Below are 14,654 nucleotides of genomic sequence, written 5' to 3'. Positions count from 1 at the left end.
AGCTTTCATATGAAAGGTATAAATTAATTTCATAATAGGGCTGTGTACATTGGATACTTTTTCTTCCATTCTTGTGATACTTTGCTAAGAAGAACATTCTCCAGCTCCATCCATGTGAACATGAAGAACGTAAAGTCTCCATCTTTCTTTATGGCTGCATAGTATTGCATGGTGTACATATACCACAGTTTGTTGATCCATTCATGGATTGATGGGGACTTGGGCTTCTTCCATGACCTGGCAACTATGAATTGGGCGGCAATAAACATTCTGATACAAATATCTTTGTTATAATGTGATTTTTGGTCGTCTGGGAACATACCTAATAAAGGAATTGCAGGGTCAAATGGCAGGTCTATTTTTAGTTCTCTAAGTGTTCTCCAGATGTGCAATCTTTTAAACACACATCAGGTAAGGCCAACAATACTTCAAACCTCCCAATGCTCCCATCATCTCTTCTTTCAATCCCAGGAGCTATACCTACCAGACAGTGTGATCTGTCTCTAAATCAATTTTCTCACTCCTCCCATCAGCTAGCTCACTATTACTGAATTAAATGAAAGAAGAAAGTCTTAACAAGGAAATCCCTTACAGCTACTTGGGACCATTTATTGTTCCTTTATCAGACCTGTACCACAGTCTTTCATGATTCTAGGCTAGCATGTGGCCTTTTCCTCTCTAGACTGCTTTTCTCGTCTCATGTCATCTATAAATACACACCTTCATTTAGAATGAAGACCTAGTGATTACGTGGACTACTTCTTCCTTTCTCTTCCTGTTGTACATGCTACTACCTTTCTACCTGGCCCTAATTACACTGACTGAGATTTCTTGGAATAATTGTAAAAATCCGCATTAAACTACAAGCTCAGTGAGAGCAAGGATGCTGTCATTCAAAGTTGGGTCACTTCTTAACATTAACAACTGGAGAATAGCTAGTTTCAAGAAAATGTTTGTTAAATGTTCACATGTCCTCAGAGCACAGTCTGATGGTCTGAGCATGGTCACTGAGTGGTCAAAAATTATTGTGATTTAAGAAACATGTTAAAAATAAACCTTGCCAATGACAGTAATACATAGCAAGGTTTGTAATATTGGTAATGTTTGGTTTAGGTTGTAGTTTAGAGAAAGATTTCAAAGACCCCTGGAGTTAAATAATAAATGGATGCACTGATTAAAAACATAATAATAATTGAAAGCCAAAACAGGTCAGCTTTTGTGTTTAATTTTGTATTATTTTACTTTTATTTTTTTGCACAGTTTTTGGCCAGGGCTGGGTTTGAACCCACCACCTGAGGCATATGGGGCTGTTATGCCCAGATGGCAAAGTCCCGAAAAACCACCAGGGAGCCAAGTCTGATGCAAAAACAAAGTCTTTATTCAAGCTTGAGCCTGGGCTCTCAGGGACCCGACACAGCATGCAAGTCTCGGCTGAGAGCCCCACCTGGCTATTGTCCGTTTTCTTTATAAGGGTTGCATATTATGGGATAGAATAAAATGCAGGTGAACATTGCTACTAGAGGTCGCAGGGGTTGGTCTGATTGGCTGGGTTCCAGGAGGGGCATTCTAAGGGTTTCATGGAATTTGTGGAATTTCCTGGGACAGGGAGCTTTCTGTAGGCGGAGACTTTCTACAGGCTACTCAGTGGCGGGTTTTTTACAAAATGGAGTCACTTTTGTCCTCTCAGGGCCAGGGCCCTACTCCTTTGAGCCAATGGAGATAAAACTTTTATGTATTACACAGGTGAACTGGAGGAAAAGTAATGCTAATTTTATTTAGTTAAATAATATCTTTACTGCTGATTTTACAGTATTAATTCTTCCATAGGAGACCTTGACTGTAAGTGGAAATTACATGTTAATTTTTTTGAATTCATCACTGTTCTGTTCAATCACTTTTTTCAAAGACCATTACATTTCTTTAAACTGGGTAACATAAGATATTTTACAAATAAATAATATCTAATGAAATGAATTAAGTGAGATAATGCTTTTGAACTCATTTGAACAATGGTGAATCTATGGTAAAATGCCCCCCCTCACATACACACATATACACAGAAGATAAAAAGGGGTGTGAGGTTTTCCTACTACGAATATCTTATTATATATAAAGGAAAATATGCTTTTCCTCCATTTTCTCTATGATTTAAAACTAGCAAATGCTTAAAAATGAATATAAATAAAATCACCAGGGAACATAAAAGCTGTGATGTGAGATAGAAACCATTAATTGTAATACAGTTTCTTTCAGAAAGGGACATTTATGATGCTTAATACATTTTGAACATCAAGATTTAAAAAATCATTATTTTTCCTTTAAAAAGGTGGCTGTTATAACAAGAAATCAACTAGAGTTGTTTTAAAATCCTCTTCATGCTAGCAATCAAAATTGGTTTTCCTCTATAGAATAGAAAAGTCTTATGGAAAGCAACATTGAATATAGTTGGCACATGAGATGATAAATCAGTTGGTTAAGGTTATAAAACTGTTATGAATATGTATTTTGTGTCAATCAAATAAAAATCATAAGACTCTGGTACTGCAAAATTTACCCCTTTCTGATGTAACATATACTGACATGTGATATGAGAAATAGATTGCTTTTCATTTTATGGACAATTTTCTTGATTCTCTTGCTTCTTTTTACTGTCATTGTGAAACTATTTCATCATTGTCTTAATTTCGCTGTTTGCTTACCAAAATTATGCTCTCACAGCTTACTGAGGTTCAAAGTCAGTTCAAGTTTAGTTTTCTAATATGTGCCAGTTAATTAGTTCACTGTCAGCAGTAAGATAGACGTGCACTTCCAAACGCATGTCTGCATGTCGCCATCCCCTGTCACCCTACTCACTACCAAAAGAAGTAGGGCAAATGCTGAATTGATTCCTCTTTTCAATTTTTATACATAAACCAAGCAGTCAACTACAGGATAGATTAACACATTGCTATTTTCCATGTTTATTTTTATCAGCAATGTATGATCTTCTATTGTTTACTGCAACTAATGTGATTTTTATTTTCTTACAGAAATATGAGCTATATGTTGGGTAGGATAAGGGCTAATTTAATACATTTGATAAATATTTACAATTTATTCAGCAAATGAGTTCAATCTTGCCTTTAGGCAGAGGAAATTTTTGACAAGTATGTTGGGTTTAGTTATGCTGTGAAAACAAAACTCCTTTCTACACACACACACACACACACATCAAAAACTAAAATAGAAATCAATTTTTCCCTCCCTCACATGCCAACTGCAGCTTCACTCTGCATCCTCCTTCGTTTCAGGAATAAAATTTTGATTATAGGATCTACTTAGGGAAACCAATTATCCCAGTTTGCCTACAACTCAGTGACTACGCGGCACACAATAGTTCAGGTTTTTCAAACAGGAAAGTCCCAGGCAGACAGTAAAGTTGCTCATCCTAAATCCTCTTGACCAGAGTCAACCCATTTTAAATAAAGAGAATCACATTTCATTGTCAGAGGTAAAGATTGAAATTTATAAATTTTGAAATGTAGTCTCAGACCACACTAGATTTTCTGTTAAATATGTGTTATATAATTCATGAATTCAGTGAGAAATAGTAAAAACAAGGATTATTTATTTTTTTGGTAGAGACAGAGTCTCACTTTATCACCTGTGATAGAGTGCTGTGGCATCACAGCTCACAGCAACCTCCAACTCCTGGGCTTAGGCGATTCTCCTGCCTCAGCCTCCGGAGTAGCTGGGACTACAGGCACCTGCCACAACACCTGGCTATTTTTTGTTGCTGGGGCCGGGTTTGAACCCACCACCCTCGGTATATGGGGCTGGCTTCCTAACCACTGAGCCACAGGTGCCACCCGAAAAAATAAGGATTATTTTAAGGCATTCGTTTCAAGCTATTAAATTGGGGAGATTAAAAATAAGATTAGGTGAGCAAATCCATGTAAAACTATTTTCAAATGTCTTTACATTTAAATAAAACTGACAGAGAAAAATTAAAATTACTGTGTTACCTGAGATCACTGTGGAACTGTCTTAACAGTGGAGAAGACAATCATTCTACTGAACATTAACTTCAATGGCAAAGAGAGGCCACTTGAAAGTATTTGAATTCCACAGACATTTACCTAATCATACAAATAATCCTGACTCATTAATTGTCTCTTTAAGTGTATGAGAACCAAGAAAACAGTGTTTTAGTAGGCAATGGGCATTACATTAATCACCATTTTCATATAAATTCAGAATGATTACTTCTAATAGCAGCAGTTTTGAAATTCACACTCAAAAAGAAAGATGTTGATTTACCTAAAAACCATATTACTTTAATAATATAACACTATAAAGAAAACTTATCATGGATTCACGGTCAATTTAATAAATAATTTTCCACAACAATATTATCATTATCAGTTCTTTAATATTTTCAGTCTTATGACAGTTATCTCTCAGGAATATCATCTGGAAATTTGATTCATCTAATAAAGTGATACAAATCCCCTGAAATAACACTAATCAATAAGAACTACATTATATTTTTATGTTTTCCTTTTTTCCTTGACTGCTAGAAGGCTCAGAGAAATTTAGAGATAAAGGTTTAGTTTATTTGTTCAAAACTTTTCATATTTATAATATTTTTGTTGTTTCTGTGAAATGTGTGCATGTGTGCTTACATTCTCATATGAACATACAAATTACTAATAAGAGGTCAGAACTGGAGATAGATTTATATCACAATACTCCGCACCTCTACATACGGTCCCGTGGAATAAACTAACTCAGGTTGTTAAGTCAGAGGAAATGATTTGCTCTTACAATAACTTTAGAAAGGTAATAAGACCTCTAATTTTTTACCACAAATCATCTCCTATAAATCTAAGCGTCATTTAATGTTGCAATACTTTCGCAGTGTCTTTATTCAGCATCGAAGGGCCTAAAGCCAATAAATTCTTCTGACATTCCTTGAGATCTATCCTGCGGAGCTTTGTTTTTTCATTGAGAAAATGTAAGGGTCGAATTCAGTATTCAGATTCCAGTTAAACTAGAAGGGACAGTGCCACAGCACCCCTGTGAGCTGGATCCAAGTTACACCTGTCATTCATTTTTCCTGGCATCTGTCATCCTTATTTGGGGTTGCTCCTTCCTGATCGGTCTCCCCCAAAGTAATTACAGAACATTTAAAGTCTTATTTCTAAATGGCTCTCCTTGCCTCCTGAGTTTGCCAGAGGGATGTGGGATTATATATCTTTGGCCCAGCTGCCTGTGATATCTCTTAGTTTAAAAAACAAACAAATGACAACAACAACAACAACAATGAAAACAAATAAATTGAAACACCTAAGAGATGACTTAGTTTAAGCTTAGTTTTGTTATGATTATTGTTGTTTTGTTGCATTTTAACTGAAGAGATAGCTTTATGAGGTCTTACCAATATGAATAACATGCTACATTACTGAGATTATTTCTATAGTCCTGGATTCAGAATATATTAGGACTCCATATTTTCTACCACAGTGAGAATCCCAAATCCAACAGAGATCCAACAGAGACAATGTTCACTAGCAGTGAAGATTAGTTAATGCCATGAGTAGAGTTTGAAATCTGAGGCATTAGTACGTGTGTAAAGGCAGTGAGTTAAGACTTTGCGGATCTGAAAACTTAGAAATTCTATCATGAAATTATATTTTCTTGGTATTCATTTAATTTTTTTGGATTATTCCTCATAGAGTGTTGATTCCAGTTAATTGCATGGCCATTTGAAAATTAATATAGAAACTTACCTTTTAATATTCATATTTTGTTGTGCAACTAGGTAATTATGATTGTGAATCCAGGTAGAAGACCATCATGACTTTAAACAATTAGAGCAATGCCTGCAGAGCATAGTAGTTGCATTAAGGAAGTGTCAGATGTTAATGATTCCTTGTGCCCCATGATTCACCTGTGCTTTCCCAGGCCAAACAGAGGGTGTCTGTTCATTGGAAATACAGGGAAGCAGAAATAATTAAAGCCCTAGTCTGTCTCTAGGGCTTAAATTTCTCACATGGTATTTATGTCTTTCTAAGACCTGAGTAGCATGTAGTAAAACTTAATGATGGCCTCAGTGTGACATAAAATGGTTTACATTAAATTAATCTAATTGTGAATTTGTACATATAACTGACTATGATTTATGTCACTGAATATGCTGGAGAGTACACAGACAAATCGTACTATTTAAAAATGTGTCCTGATTATCTTAAACTATTTTCCAATGATAGCAAAAATAATAATTTGAATAGTACCCTGGCATTTTATTGTGCTAATTCTATTTGGTTGCAAGTGTTTTAAATGATGTGTTTCTTCATTTACACCATAGTTATTTTTAATTTGCTTTTGTATGTGTATGCGGGGGCGGGAGGATGTAATAGAGCCAGCAAATAGAAGATAAGGGCCTGTTACATACTGGGGAGGGAGTAAAAGTCAAAAGACAATCACAAAGGCATTTGAACATGAACATGACCAAGATGACACGGAAAGAAAAAGTAATGAAATAGAAGAAATCAGCAAAGACAGGTATAAATAGTGTGTCCTGCAAACTTTTCTAATATTGGTGGTTTTAGAATTTAGTTCTTTATTTAATACATAAATCATTTTCCATTAATGATTCATTTTCCATTAATGTATTATTTTCCATTAATTCCTTTTGCCAGGACGCTTGCACTCCAGAGTGCACGAACATTTCTTGTTGTTTGGTGAAGAATGTTTACCAAATTCACCAGCTCTCCTGCTACTGTGGCGCTACCCACCATGATATTTGCCAAGATAAAGGTCCTTCTCAATTTGAATGTGTGTGGCAACTGGGATTTACAGGTAATTATTTTAATTTTTCTATTGCAATAGGTTTAGGGGTACAAGTTTTCCATTACATGGATAATAGTATAGTGGTGAAGTCTGGGATTTTAGAGCATTGGTAACCTGAACAGTGTGCATTATACCCAATTAATTTAAAATTGTTTTATCTACTTGATATTTACTAGGTACATTTTCTAATCACACAAAGTATTTTATATCTCAAAACATGATATAAAGTAAATGAAACCAGTACTTGCATTTCTTGATTTGTTTCTTTAACTGACATGTTTAATACCAAATACATCCCAGAAAATCGGCTTGGTATGAGATTTGTAAGCTTAAGGAAAACTAGAGCTAGTCTCTTCTCTCATGGATCTATTGTGGGGGGGGCGTATTAGATTAATACTCAAAGTAATAAATATATAACAGATTTGTTTTTGTATTTCAAATTAATATGAGGGTGCAAATTTTTAGGTTATGTTTTCATTTCTAAGGTAAAATTCAAGTTGCAGCTAAGCCCTTCACCAGGGGGTGTGCTGAACACCCTCACATTGTGCATTAGGTGAGAACCCACCAATCATCCTCCCTCCGCTCCCTCCCCCCTCCATCCTCTCCTCTTCCCCTTGCTAGACTGTATTTGTGTTTTATCATTTGTGAGGACATGTAGTTGTTCATATATTGGTTTCACATTATTATCAAGTACATTGAATTTTTCCATTTTTGAGATACCTTACTCTGTCTGGGTAAACATATAAGACGTAAAGTCTCCATCTTCTCTTATGGCTGATTAGTACTCCCTGGTATACGTATACCACTGTTTGTAAATCTTTTTTTTTGAGACGGAGTTTCACTTTGTTGCACTTGGTAGAGTGCCATGCATCATAGCTCACAACAACCTCAAACTCTTAGGCTCAAGTGATCCTTTTGCCTCAGCCTTTTTCATAAAGCCAATATCTTGCTCTTGCCTAGGCTGGTCTCCAACTTCTGACATCAATCAATCCACTCGCCTTGGCCTCCTAGAGTGCTAGGATTATAGGCCTGAGCCACTGCACCTGGCCAATCTATTAGGACTCTTAGTTTTTTTTTCTTAGTATTTGAAATAAAATTATCTTATGCAGGGGAAAAAACAGGATTTCATGAATGCTTATAAGTAAAGACCTATAAAAATTAAAGATAAAAATGGCAATTGAAACATTAATTTGGGAGGTCAGATAAAGGTTTCCCCAAGAAAATAACCCTTGGAAAGAGGTATATAGAATGACATTATGGCAGAGAATTTGGCGAAGAGGGGATTCTCAATTGAGAAAATTGGATTTATAAAACATGTCAGAAGAGAGAGATCTTTGAAGACCTGGCTGGAACTCTGAGAAAAGAGTCACAAGGCTTAGGGGAGAGGGAAAAATAGAACTAGAATGCCAGATGAAACACTTTTTATTTTTATTCTAAAATAAATAAGAAATTATTATAGAGTTTAACACACTCAAAAAAATGCATAGCAAGTGAAGAGGAAAAAAAGGTAGGGGTTGGCTGGAGTCATAATGTGAGGTGATGGAAGATTAAAATAAATGGAAATTATTGTTATAGAGAGAAGGGATAGACAGTGACGGAGATGTCAACAGGACTCCTAGTTTTTTTTACCTGAAATAAAATCATTCCAATGCTCATATTTTATTTTATATATATATATATATTTGTTTTATAGAATAGCAATTCCTATCTCAGAATCGGTTTTGATGAGCATAATTTTCTATTCTTTGATAACATTTTTAATTCTATTTGAGTTAGCTGATGCAAAATTTGATTTATATCCTTAAAACTATATTTTCTCTGACAATGATATTTTAGCATCATAGCATTTATCAACCACTAGCTAATTAGTAGACGGGATGTGTCTGTCAACTAACAGCTTATTGTATTTAACTGAAAGCAGCCGCATTTATAAGATTATATTACATTAAAACAGTGCTGAGATAAACTAACAATTAGCCTCTTAAACAGAAAACATGATAATTTATTTCACCATGCTCATAAAATAGTATTCTGGGGAGTTAACAACCTCTAATGACAGAAATAGTTATCAGTTCATTAAGCAAATCACACTCCAGACCCAAAGTGGAAACGAGAGCAAGTACTCGTGGATTACGCTATGTTGGTGCTACAGGGAACTTCAAGCCCTGTGTTCTGAATACTTATTATTTTTACAAATGACATAAACAAGAGAAATACAACAACTGTGGTTAGGAAGGTTAAATGAACTCCCTGTTCAGGACTGTTTAGGGATTGTGTCACTTCAGTGGTTTTAAATCCTGGCTACATATTATAAACATTGGAGGGGCTCTTGAGACGAATAATGCTGAACTTCCAGGACAGAAAAATCAAACAGGAATCATAGTGAGTGAGCGCAGATCTTTAAGGCCTCCTTAAATGCCCTTGATGTGCAGATCGAGATGATCTACCGTTACACACCACCTCAGTTCATGAATTTCAGAGTTTGCATCATTTTTATTCTTGATCTCACTTTGTCTCATAGCGGAAATAATGCTTACATATGTTGGGTTATTTTAAAATTTTAAACTTCTTTTGAGAACTAAAAATCGCTAAAGGGAATATATTCACAATGAAAAAATAGCAAATGTATTTTTAGGGAAGATGAAGGGAGTAATAGGACGTCGATTGCTCATGGATATGTCAGTCAATTTTATGAATGGCAGTAAAATAAAAAATATATCTTTTCTAACAGGAAAGTGTGAAAAAGAAGACAAAATTACTCGTGGATAAATTGTCACTAAGGAATTGTCATCAAAGTAATATGAACATATTTATCCCTTCATGAATCTATGTTCATAATTTACTCAATAGAGCTGATTATAACAAAAATAAGAATTGGGTGACCCCCTACATCTAAAAATCTAAAAAATTTCAGTTGTCCAAGAGAACGAAGCCAGTGTGAAAATGTGCAATCGTCAGTAAATGCCTAAGTAGAGCCACCTAAACTCACTTTGAATGTCTATATTAAGATTCAGCAACGCAAATTCTGTCAGTAAATTTTTCAAACCAATGTAGAATTCAGAACAGCTGAAGAAGTACAAAAATCGAATAATACATTTTGTGTACTGTAACATTCCATTTCTTCATATTTAATTTAGTTATTGCTGTTAAGATCTTTTCTTTTTTACTCATCAAATAATACCATAACATGGAAGAGGAACTTTAAAATCGAGACGGTGAGTTAGCATAGAGTGTGTTAATTTTACCAGCAGTAAAATTATGTTAATGAAGGGATTTTTCTACCAACTAAATGAAATGTCTTACACGCCCAATCAATTCTTTCCAATATGATTGCTCTACAAATAAGGGATGGCAATTAATTAGAAGAAGCCCCTTCAAGGACAATTGGTGTACAGTGCGTGGACATGCACTGTTTCTTTTCAATGTCATCATCTGTGTTCACTGTATGTATGATTAGATTTCAGAAAAGGAGCTCCTGGCAGAGTGGATAATGAGTTGTGAAGTGAATAAGACAAGATGAATCCGGTTTAAGAACAGATGAAATCATAGCCGAAAATACAGAGAGGTTCTCTTGAATACCTTTCTTCAAACATGTCATTATTACAGTTAGCTTATCTAAATTAAGCATATACATTAAAACATTCAGTATATGCTAGTGAATTTTGTTCTAAATGAAGAGTGATTCCTGCTTTTTGTGAATAGATACTGAATGCCAATATTTATTTTTCCTTGGAGAGTGATTTAATAGACACAGAAAGACCTCTGAAGTCACAAGCATAACCATTTTAGAATGGTAGTTGCCTTTCTGGTCTAGTTCCAACAGAGTAGTGCTAGACAGTTCAGAATACAGATGATTTATAACTTATGCATCCCCAGTCAGGGGTCGCCAATTTTCTATGGCTGTGTTCACATTACAACAAGACAGCTGAGAAGCTGCAACAGATACTATACAATTCGTGAAGCCAAAAGTATTAATATCTGGCCCTTTGTGGGAAATGTTAGACATTATCACATATTGTCTATTCCCCCTTTATTATAAGTGATTTCTATGTTATTCCTTAAAAATCATCCTTTTAAAAATATTTCAGAATATTGCAGGGGTACACGTATTTTAGTTATATAATTTGCTTTTGTGCACTTTATGTCAAAGTTGTAAGTGTGCCCTCCACTCAGCGTGTGTGCACTGCACCAGTTAGGAGAGAGCTTACCCAACCCTCTACCCCCTTCCAATCTAAAGATAGATCAGGCCGCATATATTATTACTTTTAGTCATCTTTTTTCTTTTAACTTTCATAAGTGAGATATTAGTGATACACACAGCATCATGTGTACAGTACAGTGTTAGAGTAGTATGGATTTGATAGTGTGCTGATTTTTACCAGTGAATTTTGTACCTTCAGTAGTGTTTTCACTACAAAACTGGTAACTATGTGTACAATATATATGTTATGTTCATTAGTTAATTTAGTCACTCTACAATGTGCATAGACTTCAAAACATCATTTTTACTCTATAAACACACATACAACTTTATCTGCCAATGTTAAAAATGACAATCATCCATCCCCTCCCCCCCAAAAAAGACATACCGTGCTGTTGGAGAGGAGACACATGTAGTAAAGATTTCAATTCTCCACGTATTTCACATACTTATTACATTTAATAATATTAGAAGTATTTCTTTGTTTCATGAAATTGACATCTTATTCCTTAATGTTTACATGAAATAAAGGCAAATATATTCTGAAAAAAAAATTTATGTGTGGAGGTGAGGCATAGACCTAGCTGTGCCAGATATTCAAGTATATAATGTGGTTCCATTCATGAGAAATATAGTACTGTTACATGGGTAGTCAACAAATATGTCAAAATACAAAGTCTCCAAATAAATATAAGTTGTGCAAAGAATTTTTTTTTCTTTTTTTTTTGTAGAGACAGAGTCTCACTTTTTTGCCCTTGGTAGAGTGCAGCGGAGTCGCTCCAGCAACCTCCAACTCCTGGGCCTCAAGCTATCCTCCTGGGTAGAGTGCCATGGCATCACACACTCACAGCAACCTCCAAGTCCTGGGCTCAAGCGAGTCTCCCGCCTCAGCCTCCCAGGTAGCTGGGACTACAGGCGCCCGCCACAACGCCCGGCTAGTTTTTGTTGCAGTTTGGTCGGGGCTAGGTTTGAACCCGCCACCCTCAGTATATGGGGCCGGCGCCCTACTCACTGAGCCACAGGCGCCTCCCTGTGCAAAGAATTTAAAATGAAATGCAATTGCCATCTGCAATCTAGGATAAACAAGGACTATTCGTTAATTATAGTGGAACAACTGTATACCCATTTGAAAAAAAATCTGACTGTCATATATTTTACAACATTCTCTAGGTTAAATACAAATAGAAATAAGTTGCAATACAAAAAATGAAAATATAAAAATCAGAGAAGGGTTGGAGAACCACCTTCTAAATCTGAATGGGAAAAGGCTTTAAAACTACTGTTCAAAATTCAGATATCGTAAAGAAGAGACCTGTGAATTTGAGAAGCAATAATGTCTGATTGTGAAAGACATAATAGAAATCTAAATGCAAAAAAAAAAGAAGGAAAGATAATCAACAAACCACCAGCTCCAGCGCGGTTCTCAGCCTGCGGGTTGCAACCCCTTTGTAACAGTGAAAATACATCCCGGCATTATGAAGGTTGAGAACCACTAATATAGACATTTCACTTGACAGAAGAAAAATTAATGTCAATAATATATCAACTCTTAGAAATTAAGAAGCTGAAAATCAAAAATCTGATAGAGAAATCAGTCAATAATACAAAACATACAGGTTACATAACAAGCCATAGAAAGTCTCCCTAAATATATGGGGAAAATGCTCAGCTGTACTCAGGTTGTAAAAATATATATATTTTAAAAACACATTAACACAGAATTTTTCTCCCATCAATCTTGGCAAAAATTGAGCGTTTGATAATGTACTGATTTTATCCTCAGCTGGAAATAATGTAAAATCACTGTAATCTCCAAGCAGACCAATTTTGTAATATCCATACATACACCATTTGCTCTAATCTTCCTGTTATTAAGAACACATCCACATGCTAACCATGTGTACAATTGTTTTTTAACCCGGATTCCTGATTATTAGAGCAAAAGAATAGAGATAGTTGTGGAAATGCGTGTGGAACACACGCAATACTGACAGGAGATAGATGAGAAAGTCCAGAGAAACCACCTGAACACCAGGCTCACATGCTTTTAAAGCCCTGATCAACTCAAAATTTCTGCTAGACAAATAGATTTTTTTCATAATTCCTCTCTAATTAGACTTATACATTTTAACTATCCAATTAGCCTTTCTGTTAATTTAGTCACTTTATCATTTTTTTCACACTCTCATTCTCTGTGTTAAAACTTCCAATATTTTCCTTTGTCTTCTTTTTGAGGCCATAAGAGTTAGAGGCAAAGATGTAACACATCATTAAATCCAAATTTTTCATCAGATATTAAAGAAAACTTCATGCAAATAGATTCAACAATTTAGATAAAACGGATACATTCCTAGAAAACTACTAATTGGTAAAATAGATTCAGTGACTAATGTAAAATATGAATAATAATATTACAACTTCCTAAATAATTGAATAAAATAGTTTTAAAAATCTTTCCTCAAGAAAATACACTGGGAGTATATGGGCTTTTATTCAATTTCTCTGATTTTCATTAAAAAGTTAATTCTAAAACTACCTAAACTCCTCCAAAAACAGAGAGAGGAAAACATCAATTGATTATATGAAACTTAACATAAGCATATTTGGGTCATTAACTTTTAACACAATTGAAGGTAGGATTTTTACTGACTTATCATTAAAAATTAACTGATCTTTTCTTCTCTTGTAAGGCATATCTGATGTGCTGATATTATTTCATTACTAACAGGGGAATAATTTTCCATCATCTTAAAATTATAAGCAGTCAAATTACAGAGTTACGGTTGAAGGGTTTTGAAATATTCTATTTGTCTTCTGAGCTTATTCCTTTTTTTCCCAGGTACAGGCGAGATTTCTAAGTGACACAAGCACACAGCAGATGTCATTTTGTGAACCATTTCTATTTTACAACTCTACTGTAAGATGCATAACTTTGATGACAATTTCTAGAAAATCAAACCTCACAAATTGATAGATTTTCATGTAGTTAACCATAAGCAATTCTAAACCAGGGGTATTCTGCTAAAGGATGCCTTAGCTAAATACTATCCCTTAAACAAAAACTGTCTGTTTGCTAGGAGATTTAGTTATGTTTATAAGAAAACTGTTAGTTCTCCTAGGTCCTTTCGTTACCTGGAATATTACCTGCATTAATGAGAGATTCTCAGCCCAGCTTAATTAGCTCCTCTCTTCCTCAGATTTTGGAATTTACATTTCTACTATCGTTTCCAAGTCTCTCATTCCTTAATTTCCTGTAGGTTTACCTATTTTATTCATCTTTCCTGTAGCTCCCTAAACTAATTATCATAATTAAATTCCTTTTCTGATTATTCTACTACAGGGGCTTAGAATTGGTTTTTGCTATATTCTTTTGAACCTAAGTCAAGTTCTTTTGCATCTCATTTTATTGTTAACACAGATACTGTGTCCAGCATCGTAGTGTAAGGTAGCTAAATTACATATGCACACGTGTGCATGCCTATAACTACATGAATGCCCGCAGACTCCCATAAATTTCCTTTCCCCATTAGGAGACTGTGATAATGTATCTAGTATAATATTTTAAGAATTTTTTTCCAAATTTATTTCCAAACGGTTTCATAGCCAAACATACTAAAGT

At 34.9% G+C, this 14,654-nt stretch overlaps 1 protein-coding gene across 1 annotated transcript in view; it reads left to right on the top strand.

Annotated features, from left to right (window-relative positions):
* The window catches only part of EYS (eyes shut homolog (Drosophila)), a 1,547,934-nt gene that overhangs the window by 131,231 nt on the left and 1,402,049 nt on the right, over positions 1 to 14,654 (top strand). The window contains exon 6 of the mRNA XM_012805052.1: positions 6,684 to 6,843. Coding sequence (XP_012660506.1) covers positions 6,684 to 6,843 — 160 coding nt within the window. The remainder of the gene's footprint in view (positions 1 to 6,683; positions 6,844 to 14,654) is intronic.

This window comes from Otolemur garnettii, unplaced genomic scaffold, assembly GCF_000181295.1.
Source record: "Otolemur garnettii isolate 467f Iridium unplaced genomic scaffold, OtoGar3 scaffold00035, whole genome shotgun sequence".
Lineage (NCBI taxonomy): Eukaryota > Metazoa > Chordata > Mammalia > Primates > Galagidae > Otolemur > Otolemur garnettii.
Note: the sequence above shows the minus strand (reverse complement) of the source record. Positions and strands in the feature narration are given on the sequence as shown.